The 24,186-nt window shown below is 38.0% G+C and overlaps 1 protein-coding gene across 2 annotated transcripts; it reads left to right on the forward strand.

The window, feature by feature from the left end:
- The first annotated feature begins 662 nt into the window (after positions 1 to 662).
- Positions 663 to 22,768, forward strand: ALKBH3 (alkB homolog 3, alpha-ketoglutaratedependent dioxygenase). Of its 2 annotated transcripts, none has more exons than XM_032226247.1 (10): positions 663 to 761; positions 1,633 to 1,752; positions 3,477 to 3,592; positions 3,852 to 3,886; positions 4,391 to 4,438; positions 5,948 to 6,051; positions 6,862 to 6,950; positions 10,004 to 10,213; positions 19,244 to 19,342; positions 20,246 to 22,768. In XM_032226247.1, the coding sequence occupies exons 2-10, from the start codon at positions 1,674 to 1,676 to the stop codon at positions 20,336 to 20,338; spliced, it is 873 nt and encodes a 290-aa protein (XP_032082138.1). In that variant the 5' UTR covers positions 663 to 761; positions 1,633 to 1,673; the 3' UTR covers positions 20,339 to 22,768. The 2 variants fall into 2 exon arrangements, with proteins under 2 accessions (XP_032082138.1, XP_032082130.1); XM_032226239.1 differs by lacking the exon at positions 663 to 761 and adding an exon at positions 781 to 864.
- The last annotated feature ends 1,418 nt before the right edge of the window (positions 22,769 to 24,186 follow it).

The following is a 24,186-nucleotide window of genomic DNA, read 5'->3' on the forward strand; positions in this document are numbered from 1 at the left end:
TTAAATAATGTCCCAGGTGTTCACACCATTTCTCCCTTTAGCGTCAGGGCTGGTTGTTAGGTTTGGGTTGATCACTAGCAGCCTGCAAAACGTTAGGTTTTTCTCTGCTGGCTGCTTCTGAATGTGCATCAAAATGTTGTTTTTTTTAAATGAACACAAACAGCAAAAGATGTAAGTCACAATCTGACTAAAGCTTTTAGGTTTATCCAGTTTCCCTCTCCAATAAGCATCAGTCTTGCTTTTGAGTAAAACAAGTCAGGTCAAGTTATAAATCAGGAGTTCCACGCACATTTAATCTCTGAGAGAACTGTAAACGCGGCGAAAAGTTAATTCTTTCTCATTTTAAAGCCTAAAATGCGAAACTGCTAACACCATTGGTGAAAACTTGGGGTAAAAACTATGCAGCCTGTCATAAGCATCTCGCCTCAGAATGCCAGTTGCTAAGGAACAGCTGCCGCTCAGATCCTGCCGTAAACCTCTTAGTCATCTTCTGGGGGGTGAGGGGGGACGACCTGGGATGGGGACCCGGAAAAGTTTTCCAACGAGCATCACAAAGTTGCTCTGCGGAAAAGTGACTTCAAAAATTTTTCCGAGACAAAGAGCGCAGCCCCGCCTCCCGCTCCTCCCGTTCCGATCTGCGGGTGGGTGTGGCCCCGAAGGACGTCTTGCCGCCCAACGGATACCGGCGCGAGGAAGTCGCCTATTCTGCTCAACAAATGCCGTAGAGAAAAGGGCGGGTCCTTCGGAAAGTGCGCGCGCAGGTGGGCTTGGAGGGCTTTTTTTTTAAATTTATTTATTTATTTTCCTTCCCCCTTGGTGGAGGGCTCCTGCGGCGGAGGGTGTAGTTGTTGGTGGCGCGCTTGTGTGAGTAGCTCTATTACCCGCAAGCGCTTGATTAAAAAAAAAAGTGGGAAGGTGGACTGAAAGAAAGAGACAGAAGAGAAACCTTCGTTATTGTGGTGTTAAAAGCCTTGCGGTACTGTAGCCGGGGGAATTTTAGAGCTCGTGCTTTGGGTCTGGCGGGGTGTGGGGGGGGGGAGTGGGAGTGGCGGGGGGGGGAGGAGAACAAAAAGATATTCCTTAAATCTAAGCCTGTTTTTTTATTATTTCTTCTCCTCGCTCCCGTTCCCTCCCCCCCCCCCCCAAAAAAAAAGTGACCTTAGGAGGTATTGAATCCCAGGACCTATAATCCTTGACTGGTGTGGTGGTAAGGAATTGATTCTGTGGACCATAGGGAAAAACTGTTCAATCTGCAATAATGTTACTCTGCATGTTACTTCCAATATAGAAACGAGGCTGCTTCCTTACAGGGTGTCCTTGGGCCTGCCTTGCTTGATGGCCCTGTTAGGCAGACATTCTGAGCTGTCCCTTGTAATCCCTGGTTAGGAAAATAATAATAATAAATGTTTTTGATCTTAACAAGATCTATTACTATAAAACAGTGCAAGGTTGTGAACTTGGGTGCTGCTGCATTTTAGATAGAAGGCAATTTCTTACCTTTTTATTGTTAACAATGATACAATGTTAGAGATTTTGTTTCCTAGTAATATATTAATACTCTCTTCTTCAAAAGCAGTAGGAACTAAGGTCTAAGCACTTTAGCAGTGTGTTAATATGTTTATTTTGATTTAGGAATGTTAAACTCCTTACAAGAAGACTGGTAAAGAAGAAGAATGGAAAATAAAAGGCAGAGAGCCAGAGTCCAGGGTGGCTGGGCCAGCCAGGGTAATAGCAGAATGACTTCATGTTCAGGTAAATGCTGTCTTGTTCTAATGTATATAAATAAATTAAACTTGTTGCCTAGCAGGAACACTACTAACTATTCACAAAGATCTTCTCTCTACCTATAAATACTACAGAAGGCCCTTTGGCCTGTGAAGTAGTTTACTAGGTTTCTCAGCTATTTAGATCAAACATCTTTTGGCCTGTTGGGCCACTAAAGGTCTTAAGTCTTTTTGCACATGTGTACTAGTGGCACAAGGCATTTTGATTTAATGAAATGTTTTAATGAAAAACATCAAATTTAGAGGCTAGTGGAAACATTTGGAATCTTCATGACCACTCTCAGAAAATGGTCCCTTATGACAAAACCTCTAAGGGAGATTGATATGTGTCTCCCATTACTTCTCATCCTGCTCTTTACCACCTTATTTTATTGTGCTTCTATATAAAGATGTATACTTCCTGATTCCCCCCCCCCTCCAAACCTCCAATCTGTAAGGCAAAGAGGTAGTTAGGAATGCAACTTTTGACCTAGGATGGTGGTTGGTTTGAAACATGCTAGCTTTTCATTTCTGGAAATAGAATATTATTTAAAACAATTAAATCTCTACAGCGGAAGGGAGATTGTCAAAACAAGGGCTTTAATTGCCCCCCTAAGATCTTTACGATAGAGGATCTAGAAACAATTTCCTAACTTCAGTGATTATTGATCTGAGTTCTTAGAAACCTTTGAACTAATTTTGACTGTCATAAATAGATTTAATTAGGACTTTTCAAATGTTTGTTTACTAAATGTGATAAATTAATATTATATTTTCCCCATGGCCCAAATAATTGAACAGTTAACTAAGGTCACTTCAGTCTAATTGTATGCATGGTCCCTCAGAAATAAATCTATTTAATGTTGAAGCTAATTGTTACTTAAATATAGGATTATAGTATACGCTTTTTAAGTATTATTAAAAAAAACCCATAGAGTTTGCTATGATAGATTTTACTAGAACTATAAAAATGTGGTTTCAACGCAAATGTATAGATTTCTTCAATAGTAGCATGAAGGAAATTAAACCATGAGAAGTGATTCATATGCTTGTTTGAGCCTGTCTCAAAGCCTGTCCCAAAGCCTCCTTCATAAGAGCATGAAAAAATAACATGATTTTAGACTATTATTTTTAATATCAGATTCTCAAAGTACTTCACACATGGGGGCTCTACATGAAAGAAATAAGTGCTCTCAAAACTTTGAGTCCTCTCACAAAAATCACGGTTCCTGAAGTAGAGATAGTAAAAGGTAAAGGACTCCCTGTGGATTTTGCTCTGCTAGTCATTGCCGATCATAGAGAGCAGTTTCAAGGCTATTGAGTTAGTGCTGTCCGAAGACATTTTCACATTCATGTGGCCAGCATGACATCATGGAGTGCTGTTATCTTCCAATTGAAGTGGTACCTATTTATCTACTCACATTTGCATGCTTTTGAAATGCTGGGTTGGCAGGAGGTGGGGCGAGGATAGGAACTCACCCCATCACATGGCGTTCAGGTCTCAAACCTGGATTGCCGGCTCTTCAGCTGACAAACCCAGCACCTTAACTACTGAGTCACCACATCGCAGTTTGAAGTAGAAATACCAAATGATAAAATGTTACATCTGTCTGTCTGCCTGTGTACTCTTAATTTGAAAATACAATTACTAAATAACATTGAAAGTATGAAAGTTGTTGTTATCTGGTTTGATACTGTTCCTTCTTATGTTAGCCTCAAGAAAGTCTAATGCTAGAAATCCAGCATTTGCCAATTCAGCACCATCCACATTCCAAGGAGAGGCAGAGATTTCATCTAAAAGACAGTTTGTTTTTAAAGCACCTGAAGAGGTAAAAATATTGTATTATATTGTTACTGCTTTGTTTATATGCATATAAAAATGCCTGAACACATAGAAAGCAAATTGTAAGTTTCTTGTGTGTATTTTCTTTAAAAAAAATAGTCTCCCAAGTCAGATGCATTATCAGCAGTTTAACTGAACAATTATTATTGGAATTTTCAGCAATATTTCTAATTTTTTTATACTCTCTCCCCCATTAAGTAAACTAAATATACATACATTATTAAAATGTTTTTTTTTATCCTTAGGTTGTATGCAAAGTCCCAGAACCCAGAGTAATAGAGTAAGTATTTTAATTCTAGTTCATTTTAATACCAGTATCTCTTGATCATTTGGCTTTGTTGCTCTTACAGAAAGTCCATACAATTGCAATTGGGACCAGAACTTTGTCACTAAGTGATGCAATCATTAAGTAAATTTGGATTCCCAATAACTTTGCTTGCTGGAAGCTCCTTGGGAAGGTTAAGGTGGTGATCACATGTTCCCAAGATGCTGCAACTGTTGTAAATACATTCCAGTGGCCAAGCATCGAAATGAAATCACATGATTATGAGTCCATTGGTCATAAATACAAGGATAGGTCTTAAATCACTTTTCACAGTGACTTCGATCAAAAGTTTGAACTGTCACTAAATTAATGATCATAAGTCAAGGACTACCTGTAATGTGTTTTTACTCCTATACATATCCCTTGGATTCGTGAATTTTCTTTCCTAACCCTAATTAATAGTTTGAACCTTTTATGTTTACCCAACCATGATGATTTTTTTTTCTTCCTCCACTGCAGAAAACAGGGTCTATATGAGATCAGCACATTGCCCTCAGGTATATCAAAGTAAGTATCTAACTCTGTGTGTTTGTGTGTGTGTGTGTGTGTGTGTGTCTTGCAGGATAGCTCTGTTAGGATTATGTTTCAGTATTTGAATTAGTATTAAGTCATTATAGCAAAGATGCTACAAAGGACCACAGACATGGAGGACCATGGTATTGTACAGAAATTTATTAATAAAATTTAATAAATAACTTTCACTTGTTAAGAACATCCTCTTATCTTTAATCAAAGAACGTGTTCTAATAACACTGTCCATATTGGCTTGCTTTTCTGATGGATACAAGTCTACAATGTAGTTGAAGCTTAACTGTTTTTAAGGCTGCATTTACTAAATCTTCAGGTGAAAAGAGTCATTGGATCAAGACCATTCCTATTAGTTACTTCCAACTATGTTATATATTTATTTAAAATTCTGAGGGTTTTCATCCCAAAGTGGAAGGCAACGTATTTGGGGATCTCCCTTTATTGTACATCCACAATAAGAATAGACTAACAATTATTTTGTGTATTTCTCCTTCCATGTTGAGTAAATCTTGTATTTTGCTTATTTAATCTTTTTTTTTCCTGCTGGATCCAAAGAATGCTATTAGAGGAAGAAATATCTGCTTGCAGGGCTTGGGAACTTACCCATAGACTTTTTGTTAGGAGAATATTGAACTTCATTCCTTTTCCAAATCTCACTTTCTCCATGATGCACAAAAAATATCTGTGCTAACTAAAGGATATGATTGAACTTAATTTTTCCTTTCTGATGAAGACAAACTTACAGGGAGTTCCTGCCACTTACAAAAGAGGACTTGTGTTCAGAAAAAGTAATCTCTGTTTTCTGTTTATTGATTTTGTCATGCTATTTATACGAGATCCAAAGTGATTCAAAATGTGTTATATGAGATTCCAGAAATGTTTAAGAAGTTAACAATAAATGAACTGGTACTATAGTTAGATCCAAATTACACAAGTCTCTGTGCACATTTTGACTTATATATCCTTCTGACCTCTTATCTGTTTCAAAGAATCTGTAGTTTCCAAACGTCTCTCCTGAATGACCTGGAGCCTATATCATTATACACTCGTTGGCCTATCATTAACTCAAAATGATATAATAGGTAATGATATTGAAGGTTATTGAAGTCTAGAAGAATTAACAATATTTTCCCAATCACCTTTTCAGCATAAATCATCTACTTTACTTCTCCTTACATCTACTTCTCTGTTCTTATTTCCCAAATGGATGCCATGGGACTATTCTCTTTGTCCTCCAGGCAAGGTACAAGAAGAAATGTGAGCTTAAAAAAAAAGTTATCCAACAAAACTTTAAACATAAGCAAATGGGGAGTGGAAGAGCTTGATAACTCCTAAGCAGCCCACAATATTTAAGTGGTGGTGGTGGGCACTCTTCTTAGAAAGCCACTTTGCTTGATGGAAAGAAATGACACAGAACCTACTTGGAATGTCTTAGTTTGAAATAAATCAGAAAATATCAACATGTAATGTGACTTTTCTTTATTCTAGGATTCATTTGATTCCTGGCTTCATTTCCTTGAGTGAAGCAGATTGGATGTTTGATCAGTTGTTCCACGAAATTCCATGGAGGCAAAGAACACACGTTAAACACGGTAGCTTTGCTATCAGTCTCCTTTAACTGTTGACTCCTGTTTTTTAAGGTCCAGCAGTAAATCTTGAAATATTCACTCTAGTAGAATCCATTGCAGCCAGAAAAATACTTGGCCCACTGCCACTAATTCTAATCTCTACTTAACACACAGATTTAGGGCTAACCTGTGTTTTGTTTAATAAAAGGAGATCGCCAAAACAAACTATTATTTTTTTCTTGTTCTAAAGATTCAGAAAGGTTCTGTACCCCTACTAGTGATTTTCCTTTGTTTGTACTGGTTGATTGTTTTGCTGGTGATTATTATTATTTTCTGAGAAGGCAGACAGGCTGAAGATTCATTGTTATCTTTTCAGCTCTGAACTGGTCTTGAGTTTCAAAAGGCAGTATGAAGTTGGGGCTACATTTTTTGTGGTAAAACAGATTCTTACAATGAGATGTTTTTTGTTGGTCATACAACAAACTCTTTTCATTGTTCTGTTTATTTTTTTATCGGATTTCAAACCATAAGCAGTCTGAACTTGGTTCACTTTAGGGCATTTTTGTTACTTCTCACATTTCCCTCTAGAAATTTGTATTTCAAACAGAACTACTTTGTTGATGTATAAATAGCCTAGAATAATTTTCTCTTGGTCGTATAATTTATGAATTGCAAGTTAAAAGTCTCATTTGCTCAGCTTTTTTATCTAGAGAAGGCAAAAAATTGCTAAATGAGTTACCGTCATTTATTCCCCAAATGCCCAAAAAAATTATAGCCATTTATTGCTGGTTTTCATAGTAGCCCTAATTATTGCATCCAATTTTCCTTCTGTAGATCGATCTTATGACGAACCCAGACTCACAGCATGGTATGGAAAACTACCCTACACCTATTCCAGACTTGAAATGCAAGGAAACCCTGATGTACGTATGGATCTTGAGTTTTCTAAAGCTGGCAACATTAAAAAGCCATAATAACAATGGTGATCTGAATTTCAGGCATTCCTCCTTTACTGTGATTTCTTTTCAAACAAGGGGGAAAAATTTCACTGGATACAGGGGGTGGGAATAAGAGAGCAGCAAAGCCACTTCTTGATGCAACTGTGGAGAATTGTGAATGGGGTAAATCCCCTGAGACAGGATAAAGCGGATTTTCTTTTAGTGGATAATTCACAGCTGAATTATCTTTACAGCATTACCTTTGAAACAGAAACTGAGCTGTTCCTTAAAATTTGTCATGATCTCATAAGGGATGATGTGATCCTTTCATGGTAGATCAGACTAGGAATCCAGTATTGTGTAGGTAGTACTACTTTTATTGAAAAACTGTAGTAACAGAATCTTGCAAATCTGAATGTGCCTCCCCCCCTTCCTTTATCGTTGTGACTACTAAGGAGGATCTTGTCTGAGTTGTTTACTCAGGTTACATGTCTGCCCTAGACTTAGTTCTCTTTTCCTGACCATTGTCATAACAAGTCTTCCTCCTATCTCTCAAGGCCATTCCTTCTTCCCTCTCCTGAACAGAGGTTTGTTAAAAAGTAAGCAGCTGATGTTTTAGCAGAACAATATTTACTACACGGTAGTCTTACCATACCTTGCTGAGGAGGTTAAGGAATGCATTTATTGAGCTTTCAGGGCATTACAGCATTGGACATTCAGCCTGGTTTGTTCCATCTGCTGTGCTGTTTTCATAGTTAAAGCCTTTGGAACGTGCATTCTTCTTGCTCAGTTATTGGAGAATTATGAAAATGGAATATTTTTTTAAAGATCCTGTTTTAGTGCCTGCATACTTTGGGTGGTGGCTTGAGTCTCAGTTTCAATTTTCAGCCTGTCCTCCTCTTGTTCCTTTGCTTAATTAGGATTTCTTCCCAATCCTTGACTTACAGGTATAGCCCATGAATTTTCTGTAGGACAGAAACCTAATTAATATATAATTTAAAATATGGTGATCTTACCTGAATTTCTGTTGGATGAATGATGGAACCTTGCATTTATCAAACACTGGAGGGCAGTATTGGAAAAGAACAGAGTAAAAGTCGCTATCACTTTTCATGTCACATAATGAAATCGTACAGTATTTTTCCTTACTTCAGTTAAAATTGAGAGAAAAACAACACTGTTTTCCCCCTGTCAAATAGCAGTGTTAATTCTGACTTTAAATCTGATTTATTTCATGGTTTGCTAAGGGAACCCCTCTCCCCCAACTACCTTGGCTATTAAATCATTGAGGAAATTCTAGAAATGTTCTTTGCAACATTGAACTATAACTCCTATGAAGAATTATTTAGGCAGCTTGCTAGTTGAGCAACTTTGTAACTGGTTTCATTTTTTTAACTCCAATATGCATTTGCAACAAGATGAACTTATAACAAATTATAAGTAATCCTCTCTTAATAGCAGCCTTGTACAACAACTGTTCACAATTATGACAATAATGAACAAATTGTGACCTATCCTCACATTTGCAAATGTTGTAGGTCTATACAGGTAGCTTATAACCATTCACTTAATGACCATTCGAAGTTACAACGGCACTGAAAAACATGATCATTTTTCACTTACGACAGTTGCACCTTTCCCATGATCACTTGATCATAATATTGATGTTTGGCAATTAGCTTGGATTTATGATGGTTGCAGTGCCTAGGGTCATGTGATCAACTTGTGACTAACAACCATGTTAGTAACAAGAGCAGTGATTCACTAAATAACTTTGGCCATGGAAATTTGGGGCTCAATTGTGGTCGTAAATTGAGGTGAAGTAAGATCATAAGCACGCTCGTGGTTTCAGTGACCCATATCTCTTAATGACTTGAGTTGCCGGTTCCAGTTGTCCCTAAAGGAGGACTACCTGTAGCCCTTATATAGTTCAGGCATAAAGTAGCAAATGCTATAGGCAAGTACCAATTAATCATGATATTGCAAAACATGCAAGCTTTGGAGATTATGAAAGAAACTTTGCTAGTCGTGAAGCTCTTACATTATTTAATCAGATATTAATGAACTTTGTGGCACTTAAGCCCTGAAAGATTCCATAAGCTATCACTACCTTTCTAGAATATGAGAAACTAAGGGTCTAGACATCAGATGCAAAATGTGTATTTGTATATATGTAAAGATACAGTTGTGTAAAAGTAAACACTTATTTATTAAGGAATGCTGCTTCAGTCATTTGACCCTAAATACCTTACAGCAATACAGTTCATGTTACAATGACACATTGTCAAAGTTATCAATAAATATAGTCCACTTAAAACCCAATAGAGTTATTGTAAGTCATGGCATCAAAAGAACAGCATCCATCAAGTACATCTCGCTTTCTCACCTCAGTTCTCCAAATATACAGTAGGAAAGGGATGTTACCAAGACTTCCTAAATGTTAAAACTGAGGGTGCAGTTCTTATATGAGTGTGAGGGCATTCTGCATGAGGGAACTCCTGCAGAGAATGCCCCTGAGTCCTCTCTCATCCACTTTGCAAATGGTGGGGACCACCAGAACATCTTGGGAAGACAAAATCTAAATGGTCCTCAGATTGCCTGGCTCCAATCCATATAGGATTTAAAATGTGTTGATCACAACACCTTGAGTTGCACCTGGAATCATTCCTGTCAGTTACATATGTCCATTTTCTTGGCAGTAATAGTGACATGAATTGCTGTTATTACCTTCTGGGTTGTTGGGTTGTTGTTTTTTTTAACCTCCTTTTTTGGCTTATAAGAAATATTGACAAACTGCCCACTTTCTTAAGAGTCCAACCACTTAACTGCTATATGTTCCTGCATATTGTAAGATGAGAGGTTTTTATTTCATTATGCTTACCACAAGTTCTAGGTACAGTATTTTTTTCCTTAAGTTTCAAATTAGTGATATTACGGTTTGAAACAGACTTCTTAGTAGTATAGCTATCTTATTTACTGGACACTGACTTTGCTTCTAGTTGTGATGTTTACCTCCTTTTTTTCTCCTCTGATTTCAGTGGCACCCACTATTGGCCATGTTGAAGGATCTTGTAGAAGATTTCACCAAGAATACTTTCAACTCCCTACTCTGTAACCTTTACCAAAATGAAAAGAACAGTGTTGACTGGCATAGCGATGATGAGCCTACACTGGGAAAAAACCCCATAATTGCATCGCTTAGCTTTGGTGCTACCCGGATGTTTGAGATGAGGAAGAAGCCTCTGCCTGTGAGTTTATAACGCTGGAATGTAATCCAGTTGAAAGACATATTTTAATGAGTTTAAATGCATAATACAATGTTGCTGTTTCTGTCCCACATATCTAATAAGAGATGGGTAGCACATAAACCCAGTGTTCAAGCCATTACTAACCAGTTCATAGCTTTAAATAGCATTTGATGAGCTATTTGGTGATGGGTGGGATGCTTTGGTAGTAGGTTAGTGTTAGGGTGCAGTTTTTGCTGCCATTTCTGGATGAGGCTGGAAAATGTCCTAATTGTAGTGAACCTGCTAAACAATATTTCCTATCTCATTGCAGAATTTCACTTCAATTCTCATTTGCCCTAATCATATACTGTACCTGATAGCTAAATCCAGAAACACTATGTTTCCATTTTAAAATGGAAGAACCCAAACTTTTATTATAAACTTGTTCAGATAAGTAGGTAAAGAAGTACCACAAATGTTTAACAAGATTTAGACAAATGAAACAATGATTTGAAACTGATCAGCTTCCACTGGTGTTAAGACCATTTTTTATTTGTTTTTTTTCTTCTGAACCAAAACTTTATGTACAAACTTGTATCTATTGACATTCTTTGCTCCCTGGATAACTGACAATTTTTAAAAGCCAACTCCAAGGTTCGTTTTCCTTTGCTGAGGAATAGGATAGCCTAGTCGTGAAGATGATGATTACAGTTGAAGACAGTTTTTTTCCATATTGAATTAAAACAATCCATTACAAAAACCTTTTTATACATTAGTTGATCAATAATTTGAAATAATGTGAGATGCAGAATTTATGAGCAGACTTTCACTTATATAAAAATATGTTCCACCTTGTCTTGAAATATCTTCCAATATTTAATCTATTTCTTCAGTATAATTCCTGAGTAATTTACATAAGAAAGAATAAAATTTGGTGATAAACACAATATTCAATTTTTTTATGATTTGAATGAAAATTAACAGCAAACTATTACTTAGAAGTTCTTTTCTAGTAGCAGAAAAAAAAATGATTTATTGGCCCAATGAGAATTTAGCTTTAGAATTTGTTTTCAAACTGACAAAGCCGAGATTCACCGTTGCTGTTCCAATATTTGAGGGGCTGCTACAAGGAAGCGGGGGAGGGTGTCAACCTATTTTTCAAAGCACCTGAAGAGCAAGGAGCAATGGATGGAAACTAATCAAGGAGAGAAACAACCTAGAACTAAGGGGAAATTTCCTGACAGTGAGAGCAATTAGTGAATGAAATGACTTGTCTCCAAAAGTTGTGGATGGTCCATCACAGGAGATTTTAAAGAAGAGACTGCACAGTCATTTCTCTGAAATTGTATAGGGTCTCTTGTTTGATCAGAGAGTTGGACCAGAAGACCTCCAAGGTCCCTCTGTTATTCTGTCTCCTCATGTGGTCTTAGCATGGATATATGGAATTGGAACTCTGAAGAATATCCTAAGATATGAATAAGTATAAAGAAAGGTGATATTTTAGACGATTTAGTCCAAGGCTTTACTTTTAAAAAAATGAAAATAAAATCAACACTTTTAAATCTATTAAAGAAAGGAGCCATTTGAGCTGACAATGTACATTGCCTGCTATCTCTGGAAGAACTAGTGAAAGTGCCAGATGGCAGAAACAGAGCAAGTGCCAGTTCTGTAATCAGAAAGGGGGAGAATGAGGACCAGCCCAGTCAGTTTGATATGTGGGCCTAGGATGATTCTAGAATAAATTACAAAGACGTGGATACTTGTAAGCATCTTAAAAGTAGTAGGGTAATAATCAAAAGTCAAGGTGGATTTGCCAAAAACAAATCTTGTCAACTAATATTGCATATTTTGATCAGATAAATTTCCTTAATACATTGCCAAAATGCTGCAAGCATATTATGTCTTGTTTTCAGGAAAGCATCTGGAAAATGCCCTGTGATAATCATAATTATTACACTAGTTACATGCTGCCTGGATGTTATGAGAACTACAAAACACGATTTATTTGAAAATAGTACTCCAAGAGTGTTCAATAATGGTTTGTCATCAGTTGGATGGAAGAATTGAATAGAATGGCATTAGGTTCCAATCTGAGTGGTCTAATCTTCAATATTTTTATTAATAGTGATGATGAGGTAGGAAAAAATTCTTATCAGATTTGCAGATGACAGATTTGCATGAGGTAGCTAATATTCTAGAAAACTAAAAACATTTTTGTTTATACTAAAACCTTGACTATTGACAGGTTTACATGAGGTTTTAATAATAGGACCCTTTTTACTCAATAAACTCTTTTTTTGAACTTTGAATTCTGATTTCCTGCAAAAAGGATACGTGCACAAATATAATATACATAGGGTTGGAAACAAATGACATGTTATGTGACTAATTTTTCAGGATGCAATTTGGCATTTCATCTCAGAAAGAATAAATATCTTTGATTTTATTTTATTTATATATTCATTCATTCATTGAATTTCTGTAGCCACTCATTTCAACTGGTGATTTTGGGCAGCTTATAGTTCTAAAACTATAAAAACAGTTGAGACAATAAAAGCATTTTAAAAATAAAAGCATTCCAAAAATAAATATATACAGCAACCGAGATAAATGGCAAGTGTTCCGACCTGCAAAATCTACCTATGCTGTCTTTTTTTGCTGCAGAGCCTTGAATTTGCTTGAAGAATTAGTTCACTGCAGTTAACTTCCCAGCTTATACTGCAATGTAAATTTAAAGCTTTGAAGCCAAACTGTAATAGTAGGTAGGCAGCAGCTCTGCCACTAAGATTGTAACCAAGGAAACAGGTAGCTGAGAGTAGGAGGAGGAGTTAGGGTGTACATGTTAGATAATAGTGGATATCCGTGATTAGCCTCTAGATAATTTTGTTTTTTTTCCAGTAAGATATTGAGCAAAGTCTGATCTCCTCCACTGAAGAATACTAAGTGTTTTAATTATTTGCACACACTCACACACACTAACAGGAAAGAAGAACTGCAGAGAAGGCCTTTTGTTTTATTGATAAGAAGGTAATAATGGTTTATGCATATGAGTTGTTACTCAGAAGTTTTTCTATGTCTATTGGGTGAATATTAAGTGTGCATAGCCCAAGCCAAGACACAATAGATTCTCCATAAATTAGAATACTTTATTTGGCCAAGTTTGATTAGATGCACAAGGAATTTGTCTCTAGTGCAGAAGTTCTCAATCAGTAGTGGGTTGCAGGTGGTATGCCCCAGTACGCACGTACCGGTGCCTGCCAGAAGCAGCAGCCACCATATCAGAATGGTGCTTTGGAGGGCCCGCCCGCCCTCATTCCTTACTTGTATTTGAAGGAAATGGGCCATCTGTGCGCGCGCAGTGTATGGCACCTGCATGACACTCCGCTGAGCAGCATGAGCATCGCAGGCAGTGGGTGTGCATGCGTGTGCAGTGTGTGTGCCCATGGTGCACACCCTGCTTCCGTTGCAACTGGAGCCAAAACCCACTATTGCTCTCAATATACTTGCAAAACAACAGAGTAATAATCATAATAATGATACCAGTAAGAGGAAACGGTAGAGAAGATAAGAAGAATGCAGCCATACCACATGGTAAATACTAAGTAAATACTTAGACGCAGGACAATTCTGTGGGAGTTAGGTGTTCAGCAGAGTGACAGCACAAGGGAAAAAACTTTCTCTGTATCTACTGTATTTTTCGGAGTATAAGACACACCTTTTTTCCTCAAAAAAGAGACTGGAAATCTGGGTGTGTCTTATACATCGAATGCAGCATTTTTTTGCCTCCTGAAGCTCCACGCCCTTCACCAAAATGGCTGTGCATACCCTTATGGAGGCTTTCAGAGAGCTCCTGAGGGCTGGGAAGGGAAGAAATGAAGAAATGAAGAAATATTGTCCTTTTTGCCCCCCCCCCCCAGCAGCACTCTATAAGCCTCCATAAGGCTATGCATGCAATTTTTTGACAAAAGAAACATGCCATTTTTTGCTCGTTTTTGCCCCCCTCCCCCGTGCATTTTGCAAGCCCCCCAAGGCTATTCATGCCTTTTATTTGAAAAAAAAAACGAGCTCGTTTTGGGAGGTTTGTAGAGTGGAAAAACTTTTTCCCTTTCGGAAAGCTCTTTAGTTAGAATGACTGATGAGAATTACATTGATCAAGTGCTGTGCCAGCAGAAACAAGTCTTAGGTGCTGCAGGTTGTCAGCGATTTCTTTCTCCAGCACATGGATAAATACATCTGGAAACATCTACCTACCTACCTACTCTCTCTCTCCCTACCTACCTACTGTATTTCCCCCCCTCTCTATCCCTCTACCTACCTACTTACTCTCTCTTTCCCTACTTACCTACTGTATTTCTCTCTCCCCCTCCCTCTCTCTCCCTTTATCTACCTACCTACCTAACTACTCTCTCTCCCTACTTATCTACTGCATTTCTCTCTCTTTCTCTCCCTCTCTATCCCTCTACCTACCTACCTACCTAATTTTGTTTAATTTGCCTCTTCAAAACCTTGGTACGTCTTATATTCCGGTGCATCTTATATTCCGGTGCGTCTTATACTCCAAAAAATACGGTAGTAGTTTTAGCATGCAATATAGTGGCTTTCCAGTGGGAGGAGTTAAAACAGTTTGTATCCAGGATGTGAGGGGTCTGTAGATATTTTCTCAGCTATCCTGCAATATACAGGTCCTCTATGGAAGACAAGTTGTTTTTTCTGCAGTCCTAACTATCTATTGGAGTCTGTATTTCAACTGTTTGTTGCTGTACCAAAGTGAGAGTGACACACCCATGAATCTCCATTCTGCTACTCCAGGTGAGGCTGATGGAAGTTGTAATCCAGTATCTGGAAGGCTACATGTTCCTTTATCTCTTGCTATAAATGAGACATAAATGTCTACATTTCTAACAGGAGATTATGTAACGATTGGAGTATTCATCTTGGTCATAATGTCTGGAAAAAAATGTAAGAAACCAACATAAGAGGCTGATTTTAAAAGCAAAACATTGAAATAAATAGGATGCTGGTGTGTTTTGTAAGGCTGCAGGAGACATGAATTCATGAATTAGTGGGTCTTTGAGGAAATAAAAATAGCTTCAATAATCATTGTGATAACTACTAGAGCAGAGAGATTCTTTGGTCTTGCTACAGAAGTAAAAACTCTATTAACTTTTAAAGAAAGGAACATATAGGCACAGAGATTCATAGATGGATAATAGTTAAGGTGATAGTTCTTGACAGTGATCTGTTTTCTGCCAAAGATTTCAGATATGTAGAATTTCAATGTTGTGTTAAATATTAATAAAAGTCAGAACCTTGCATAAATTATAGCGTAGATTTGAAAAGTTTGGTGGCATGCTAGCAGCATCCCAGAACTTCAATGGAAATACATTCCTGTTGGATCAGTTTTGGTTCCTGTGTTGGCAAGTTTGCTGTCTCAAATTACCACTACTTCATCTCCCTCCCACTCTCTGACTGATGCATGACAAAATATTCAGCCATTATATCTGGATGTTTAGTTGTTCAGGCCAATTATCCTGCCAAGTCAGTCCTACACAGAAGCTTGATAGCCACCTCCAGGGCCATATCTTGCATTATGCATCATTGTTGGCTTCTGTATTAGTCAAAAGCCCAAATAATAGAGTCTATTGACCTGAAATTTTGCAGCCTTATTTTCTCTCCCACTTCAGTGTTTTTCCAAAGTCATATCTCCCATGATTGATAGTTTTTGCTACTCCGTTATTATTCTTGAACTAGCAACAATGGAATTGTAAACTAGATTTATTGTGGTATCTTGAACATCAATAACAACTGTAATAAAACTGCTAGGATTTTCTCTCTGAAGACTGATACACTTTGTGGATGGATCCTAAGGAATAGTACATAGAAACTTCCTGAGAGTATTTTTTTTAACCAATTACCTAATATCCTCTAAACATTTCAGACTTGAAAAAGTTATCTCCTTAATTGTGGGAGGTGTTTATTGCTATTCAGTATTAAAAGAAATATATTGGAACAAAAATTATGAACACATTCACCAAAATCAAGGATAGATGCTTTTCTTAGTTGATATAGTAGCTGAATTTTTAACTTAAGAAGAGTCTGAGTTTATATGGATCTGGGAAGAGTTGGGATACTTTTTAATTGAGAGCGTAATGCTACTTAGTCAATGGAAGCTTCATGTATCTACATTCCACATTGTCCTTGCAGATTATTCTAGCTGTAGAAAATGCATTCTTTCAGGAAAATATTTTCTGGATGTTTTCTTGACGGTAGAAATACTGCTTGTAGAAATTCGGCATTCCTTGTACTTGTTTCTGGTTCTACCAATTACATTATGTAACTGTTCCATCTTTTCCTACTAAACTGAATTACTTTTGTAATCTATAAGGATTCCATGTAATGGGACTATCTGGGACAGAAAGCTGCAGTATCTTGAACTCTGATATAATACAATATAAACTTCATCTGGAGGTGTTCCAAGAGTTGCTGGATATCTGATTGTTTAGAATTAGACATCTGACTCCAAGCTGTTTTCTTATTTAATAAGCATAGTGTGCTCAGCTTAGGCCAATTGCTATGTCATTACCTAATGCTTATGGGAGTATTATTAGAATTACAGTGGAAACGGAAGAACTGTTTATAATGCTTGAGCTCCTTAGAGGAAAGATGGGGTATAAATATCAGAGAAGGGCAGCTAAGATCACCAAGAGGATGGGAAATTCGACAGGAACTATACTGATGCATTGAGAGGTGATGCACTTTGGGTTTCCTCCATCTTTTTTGGAAGCTAGCAGCTGCCAGAACTCGCGCCCACTCACGCTTTCTACACCAACAGAATTTGCTGCTGTTCTGCCTGTTCAAGCCAGCATGTGGTGTTCAGCATGGATTGATGAAAGAGCTCATGGCAACCATGAATCTATCCCAGATATTTGGAAGCTAGCACATAGTGGTGATCACATGTTAAACCTGGATTTTATTTTGTGGTAGTTGTGGTGTGATCTGAAGGTGGAAGATATTATTAGCAGGCCTTCATTATGGTTAGATCACTTTCTGGTTCACCTTCAGCTTACTGGCCCTTTCCCCACCCCTGCTGGGAACTTGGACCTAACAGATCAAGCTGACCAATACTAATGAACCTTGATAGATTTCACAGAGAACTTAGTGATATGATGGGCAATTCATTTAAGACTTTAGTTGCCCATGAGAATGGGCAAATGTCAAGGGCCTTGGATCAGATTGCATTGGCTTCTTTTTCCTTGGTCCTGAAAAACTTCCTTGTTTTCTGAGGAGCTCCTGGAGATGAAATGACAAAAGAGAGATTTAGTATGCTATTGGGGATAGAAGAAGAATGAATCTACCAAACACATAAGCGCTTGAATTAGATACTGCATTGTAGCATAAATGGTTATTGGCCAGCAGTCCTGTTTAATCATGCTCTCTGCTGGGCTGCAATAAACTATCTGCATTATCATGGACCCCTCTTGAATAAAATCTAAGAATTAGACTCAGACTGGGCCATCCTGTCTGATTTGACAGAAGCACTAACTTGTTCCCTGGAAAGTATTTGACCCTGTGCCCCATGAGAAAAGACAAGATCCATTACCTGCTTTTTAGATCTATGCCCCTCATATCTCTTGTTGAGTGTTAATAAATGGCTGGGTCCATATGGTGGTGAACGGATCTTTTAATGTGGGTGTGGTTCTGCCTGCCTTGAAGGAGTGGCAATGTGCCATTCTCCTCAAGAAGCCATTAGAGGATGAAACAATTTTGAATTTTTTCTCACTCTACAACCTTCCCGTCTTTGTTGCTGAGAAGGTACTTGAGTTGGTGCCTCAGAGGGCTCTGAAGGAAGTAGGCTATCTAGGCCCATTGAGTTTTAGGCCAGTACAGAGATGTCATAACTTGTTAAATATGGTACTGATATCTTTCCAAATGCACTGTATGGATTATGAATGGGAGGAACAGTGTTGTGTGATTCTCCTCTTCCTCACATGGCCAGTTGTTCTTGCCTGTCCTGTTTAACATCTGTATTAAGCTTGTGATTGAGGTCATTTGCAGAAACAGAGTTGCTATCATTATCTGGATGATATTCAACTGTATCTCAATCCCAAGGTGACCAAGTTGTTGAGGTCTTCTTTCAATGATTGTTTAGAATCTGGAGGTGGGATTGGGAGGGTGTGCTTCCCTGCCAAATTTGAATGTTCCCAATGCTTCTACTACCTTAGATTTTATTTATTTATTTGTATCCTGCCTTTATTATTTTTACAAATAACTCAAGGCAATACATATATTCAACAAAACTACTACTTACTATTTTCCCCATAACAACCCAGTGAGGTGAGTTGGGCTGAAAAAGAGCTCAGCTGCTTTCATGGCTAAGGCAGGACTAAAGCTCATGGATTCCTGCTTTCTAGCTGAGGACCTTAACCACTAGATAAAACTGGCTCCCATTTTTTTAGTCTGAATGGGATCACAGCTCCCCAGGCAAACCTAATGTGCAATTGGGGATCTTCCTGGACTTGCAGCTTCTGCTGCAAGATGATGTAGTAGTTGTGGCCAGCAGGGCTTTTACCCAAATTTGTGTAATATATCAGTTATTCTCCTTCATGGACTGTGAGAATATCTTCTCATAATGATGCATATTGTAGTCTACTTGTATGTAGACTGCTGCTTTACATGATGCTGCCTTTCATGCATCACTGCATTGTGGACTAGCTGCAGTTTCTGAGTTATTTTATATTTATAAAATTGCAAAATGTATCATTGCTTTATCTGATTAAACTTTAATTAATAAAAAAGTGGGGGTTGTCCACGCCTAACCCAAATGGTATTATTAGATTTAGTAATCAGAGGGATTGCACAAATTCACTAATTCTTTTAAGAGGTCATGAGAACACTTGGCTTAAGGACATTTTGTTTCCCTATAGTCATTGTATTCAAGCAGAAACTAAGACATCTACTTAGGCAGAGGTTGAATAAAATAGCCTAAGTAGATGCTTACACTTCTAGAATTTTATGACTATAGATTAACTATACTTAATAAATCTTTTTTAGGAGGATAACAATGATTATACCTATGTGCAAAGAGTTCACATACCATTGGATCATGGTACTTTGCTAATGATGGAAGGAGCTACTCAAGAAGACTGGCAGGTGAGGAGCCTAGAGAAAAATTATAAAAATGCTGTTTACTTCCTTACAGATCTATATTTAGGTAGTCCTCAACTTATGACAGCAATTGGGACCAGAATTTTCCTTGGTAAGCAAGGTGGTTGTTAAGTGAATCATGCTATTATTTCCGCATTGACTTGGCTGAATGGTGGGAAATGGTTATCATATGACACTGGGATGCTGCAACTCTTGTAGATACCAGATGCCACGCGTCCAGATTCTGATTATGTAACTGAAGATGCTGCGATGGTCGTAAACATGACCATCTGTGTATAGGATTGGAACCTGAGGCTAATGCAACACTGAAACACATTCAGGTGGGGAGAAATAAAAAGTTGTTTGCTATGACAGGTCCTCAACCCAGGGGGCGCAGCCCACTACTGGAGAGGCAGTCTGGCACACATGCGCACATTCAGCTCCACTCACACGTACGGCGGGTTGAGTGGAGCTGTGCACATATGTGCCAGCTTGCTGCTGACACAGCCCAGTTCCCCCTCCCCCCCCAGCCAGGTCACCAAGCCACAAAGTTTGGGGAACGCTATGCTATGAGATTGGGCTGCTTGTCTTTCATAGGTCACAAAAGTCTTACAAGTTTTTTTTCCTGGGCAACCAGAGGGCATGAGATTACCACCTGTGAAATAATGCAGTAAGCAAATGTATTATTAACCAGAAAAAACAAAACAAAAGAACAAAAGGACAATGGGATTTGGCCTCTTCTTCATTTTTTACCAAGTATAGCAGTTATAAGTATAGCATAAGTATAGCAGTATAAGGAAACTCAATTTTTTAAAGTACAATTTGATACATTTCATACCAAAAAACAAAGTATTTGTATTTCCTTAATATGTATTATGTAATTGAAGGGCTGTTTTGGATCTTTTTCAGCACCGTGTTCCCAAGGAGTATCACTCTAGGGAACCACGTATAAACCTGACATTCAGGACAATATATCCAGAACCAGGGGCAATGCATACATGACTGAAAGAAATGCAGAACTCTGCTTTTTCTGCTGAGCTCAGAGTTTAATGCTGACTTGGATGTGATGACCCAGCCAGATTCACCATTTGACTGCCATCATCTCAGGAGAGAAGAAAGACTGCTTGCAAAGAGAACGTACAACTTTTGCATATTTCCATTGAGCAATGTATTATTTTCTTAGGCTGCTTGCTAATATGTAATCCTGATGATAACATTATTTGTTTATTGTTTAAACCAATTGAAATGTATGAATTCAGAGTGCAAATGTTATTGGAGAACAGAAAGGATTTTTCTTGAGAAGGACTAATAATGGACCTCAGGATCCTTTCCAATTTCAGAACTTATAACTGTAGTTGCCATGTCCATAACTATTTCCTGCAATGCTGGAGCAATTTGGGGGGAAGGGGGAGCAGGGGGAAAGAAATATCTAATATAATTAGCTGTAATCCTTATAAATTAGCTGTTATGATTTCAATAGAATCTTCTACCTATACCAGTAAGAGGATTGTAACTGAAGGTAGCACAAAATTGTTTTAAATAACTCAGTGCTATTCAGTTCAGCATTCTGTTGCGTTAGATGAACTTCAGTAATATTTCAAAATATATATCTAGGAACCTTGGCCTCATTTTTCAAAAGTAAGGAGCATGTTCCTTCTCAAGTGTAGTTATTCATAAGATAAGACAGGGAAGGAATGACTACATTCCCAGTTATGATTGGATCAGAACTAGGATCTTCAGCTGAGAAGCACTCCAGGATATATGTAGCTAGATCTCTGGATATATTTACATCAGCATATTTTTTTAAAAAAGCAAATACAAATAGTCGACTTAGAAACACAATGGGAGCCAGAATTAACAGTTGTTAAACATTATGGTTGTTAACCAAGTCATATGAGTGGAACAATTTTACAACCATTTTTACTGAAGTCATTTAGAGAATTACCATGGTTGTTAAGTGACTTGAACAGCAGTTGAGTAAATCCATGTCCCCCCACTCCCACCCCATTGACTGCTTGTGGGAAGCCAGCTGGGAAGGTTGCAATTGTGATCATGTGATAGCAGGACACTGCAACCATCATAAATATGAGCCCTTTGCCAAGCCCCAAATTAAGAACGTGTGACTGCGGGGTTGCAACTCCAAGGATGAATTGTAACTCACTTTTTTGGCATTGCTATAACTTCCCTCCAATTTTAAATGAGCAGTCTTAAATCCAGGACTACTTTTATCAAGATTTTGCTCATTTTACTGTCAAAGCAGGCAGTGAAAGCCACAAAATGATGGTCATAATGAAAAGGTATCAAATATTTCTCACTTTACGACCTTTGCAGAAAAGCTGAAGTAAGATCATAACCACATCATTTTTCTTAGCAACCACTTTGTTTAATAACAAAGTTGCTGGTGCTAATTGTAATAGTTAAATGAGAACTCCCTGTATTCCTCTAGTAGCAGAGTTGGCAGAAATATATGATGACATAATTGGTACTCCCAATAATTGTAATCTGTCCCAGTAAGAGGGCTTTGATTGGTCCTGTTCATATACATTTACTATGGGCCAATTTGAGGGCAGTAATTGGTGGATTTTTCTGTTTTGTTTCCTTCCCATGCAGTGCCATTTACTGAAAAGAGACTCCACCAGTCACTCTCTTCTCAGTGTGGTAGGTTAGACTTGCTTGAGTATGGTCTGGGATGGAAGCTTTAGGTACCTCTGCACTTGCTGGAAAGGTAGAGTGCTGGTGAGGATATTTCTGAATGCAAGTTTATTTGTTTTCTGGAAGATTTGTACACCTTTTGTGTCCCCAAATAGTCCAGTCAGCTCAGTTGATTAGAGAGAGATGGGGTGAAGCATTGGCTGCCCTCCTGCCTACCAACTTGTTAAGCTGTTTGGGGCAGAGATTTACTAGTCTTTTGGAACACATGACCACTTTAGCATTGTTGCTATAACTTCGGCTAGAAGAGGATACTTGTAGAAATCTCTGTACATTTTTGCTTTAGCAGTACGAGTGCTCAAATTTAAGTAAATTAGATAGATTTTTACTTCAGGGATTGTAAAGGCGATACATCTTGATACTTATATAAAGAATCTTGCAACTTCCTCAAATGGGTTTTGAATATTAGGTGCTACCATTTAGGGGGCCAAACTAATTTGAACATTTCATCAACCAATCTGTAATAACCTTGAAACAGCTTGTGTATAATTATAAGGTAAGAGATCTAGCAGCATGCATTGCTATTGTTTTTAACATGCATTTAAAAATGAAAGGAAATGGTGGACCTTATGGAAACAAGTTGCTCTTACAATGCCACATATTCTTCCAAAAGCTTGGCTAGGGTAATTGATAATCTGTTGTTTTATGAATGACTGAACAACTATAAAATACTGAAGGAAGATGACTGTCAGGATCTGCACGCCAATAATTTTTACTTACTTAACTGAAAATATGAGAGAAACTAGCTTATCAATACCTACAGCATTTGCCTTCAATATCACTTTTATGTATAGGAACCTGTGCACTTCCATAGGCCTTACTAAGTAAACATGATAAGGAGTTGTCCCAAAGGTACATTTTCACAGGCAACTGGACTTTCTTGTTTTTCTTTGAAGACGTTTTGCTTCTCATCCAAGAAGCTTCTTGAGCTCTGACTGGACATCCTGCAGCCAAGAAGGCTCCACACCCATTTGCACTACTCAGGTGTCCCTGACTACACAAATAAACCTCCAAGTGGCCTCAAGAACTCTCCAAAACACAGGTGTTAAACTTGTGGTGCCACGTTGCCATCATCTGATGTGATGTTTTTCCCTTTGTGGAGCTGGGGTGGCTGTGGCCTGCACATGACACATCTGGCCCACAGGCCACCAGTTTGACACTCCTGCTCTAAAAGGATGCAAATGACCAGCTGTCTGCAAGGAGTATAAATCCTTCCATTCAAAGCTGAAGTAGCTTCTTGGATGAGAAGTGGAACGTCTTCAAGGAAAAACAAGAAAATCCAGTTGCCTCCTGGAAAAGCACCTTTGGGACAACCATGGCCTGAATGACTGAGAATCTCCATAGACATGATAAGGAATTGCACCGGAGTGCTTCGTCTGGAAGTAGGCTCCATGCCCCAAGACAAATCAAACTAACTGATGGGATAGAAAAGGGAGAAGAATATAGCTGGGTAGTAGACAGCAGCCTCAATGAGTTTACCTTTTGATAAATGGGTGTTTTTGTGATTAGCTGTGCCACCATGCCAACTGCTTAATGAAAAGGTAAACTTCAGTGGCAATGAATATTATGTGAATGCCCACAGGGTGGTCTTCAAATTCCACCCCTTTTCTGAATTATTAGCTACTAGTAGGTTAATGTTAATACTTATATTAGATAGATGTAAGTGGCAATGCTTTTAGAGGGGCTGCTGCAATGCTATTAATTCTCTTCCTCCTTCTCCCTTACTTGGAACTTGTTCATTACCTGCTTTGATTGTAAATGTGTGATTCAGCATTTTCTGCACATTAAAAAATTGAGAAACTGGACAATAAGCATGAATCCCCCTTCCCTTTTTTTCTGTGCTAGTATCTAACTGGATCAGAAAAAGAATTGCTGTTCAGTAATGCCTGTGATGGTGGACATGAAGCTGTGCAATCAGTAGATAGTTCTGTTTTGTCATTGAAAAATCTGACTTGTGTAACCCCGGGGAAAATGGCAGCAATTTATTTCAAATGCAGTTTACAGCTGTGTCCAAGGCAAGCTTTCATTGAAAGTGAAAATTATGTAACTGAAGGTAGGTTCTTTCTGTAGAATTATTTTTTGGGGTGTGTGCATTTCAAAAATTTTGACTGCTATTATAGAAGAGGCAGCAGGCAAATATT

This window comes from Thamnophis elegans, chromosome 1, assembly GCF_009769535.1.
Source record: "Thamnophis elegans isolate rThaEle1 chromosome 1, rThaEle1.pri, whole genome shotgun sequence".
In the NCBI taxonomy this organism is placed as follows: Eukaryota; Metazoa; Chordata; class Lepidosauria; order Squamata; family Colubridae; genus Thamnophis; species Thamnophis elegans.

Coding starts and splice junctions, on each gene's coding strand:
- ALKBH3 (XM_032226247.1), top strand. CDS start 1,674: ATGGAAAATAAAAGGCAGAGAGCCAGAGTCCAGGGTGGCTGGGCCAGC. Junction 3,593..3,851: donor TTTTTAAAGCACCTGAAGAG/GTAAAAATATTG, acceptor TTTTATCCTTAG/GTTGTATGCAAAGTCCCAGA. Junction 3,887..4,390: donor CCAGAACCCAGAGTAATAGA/GTAAGTATTTTA, acceptor CCTCCACTGCAG/AAAACAGGGTCTATATGAGA.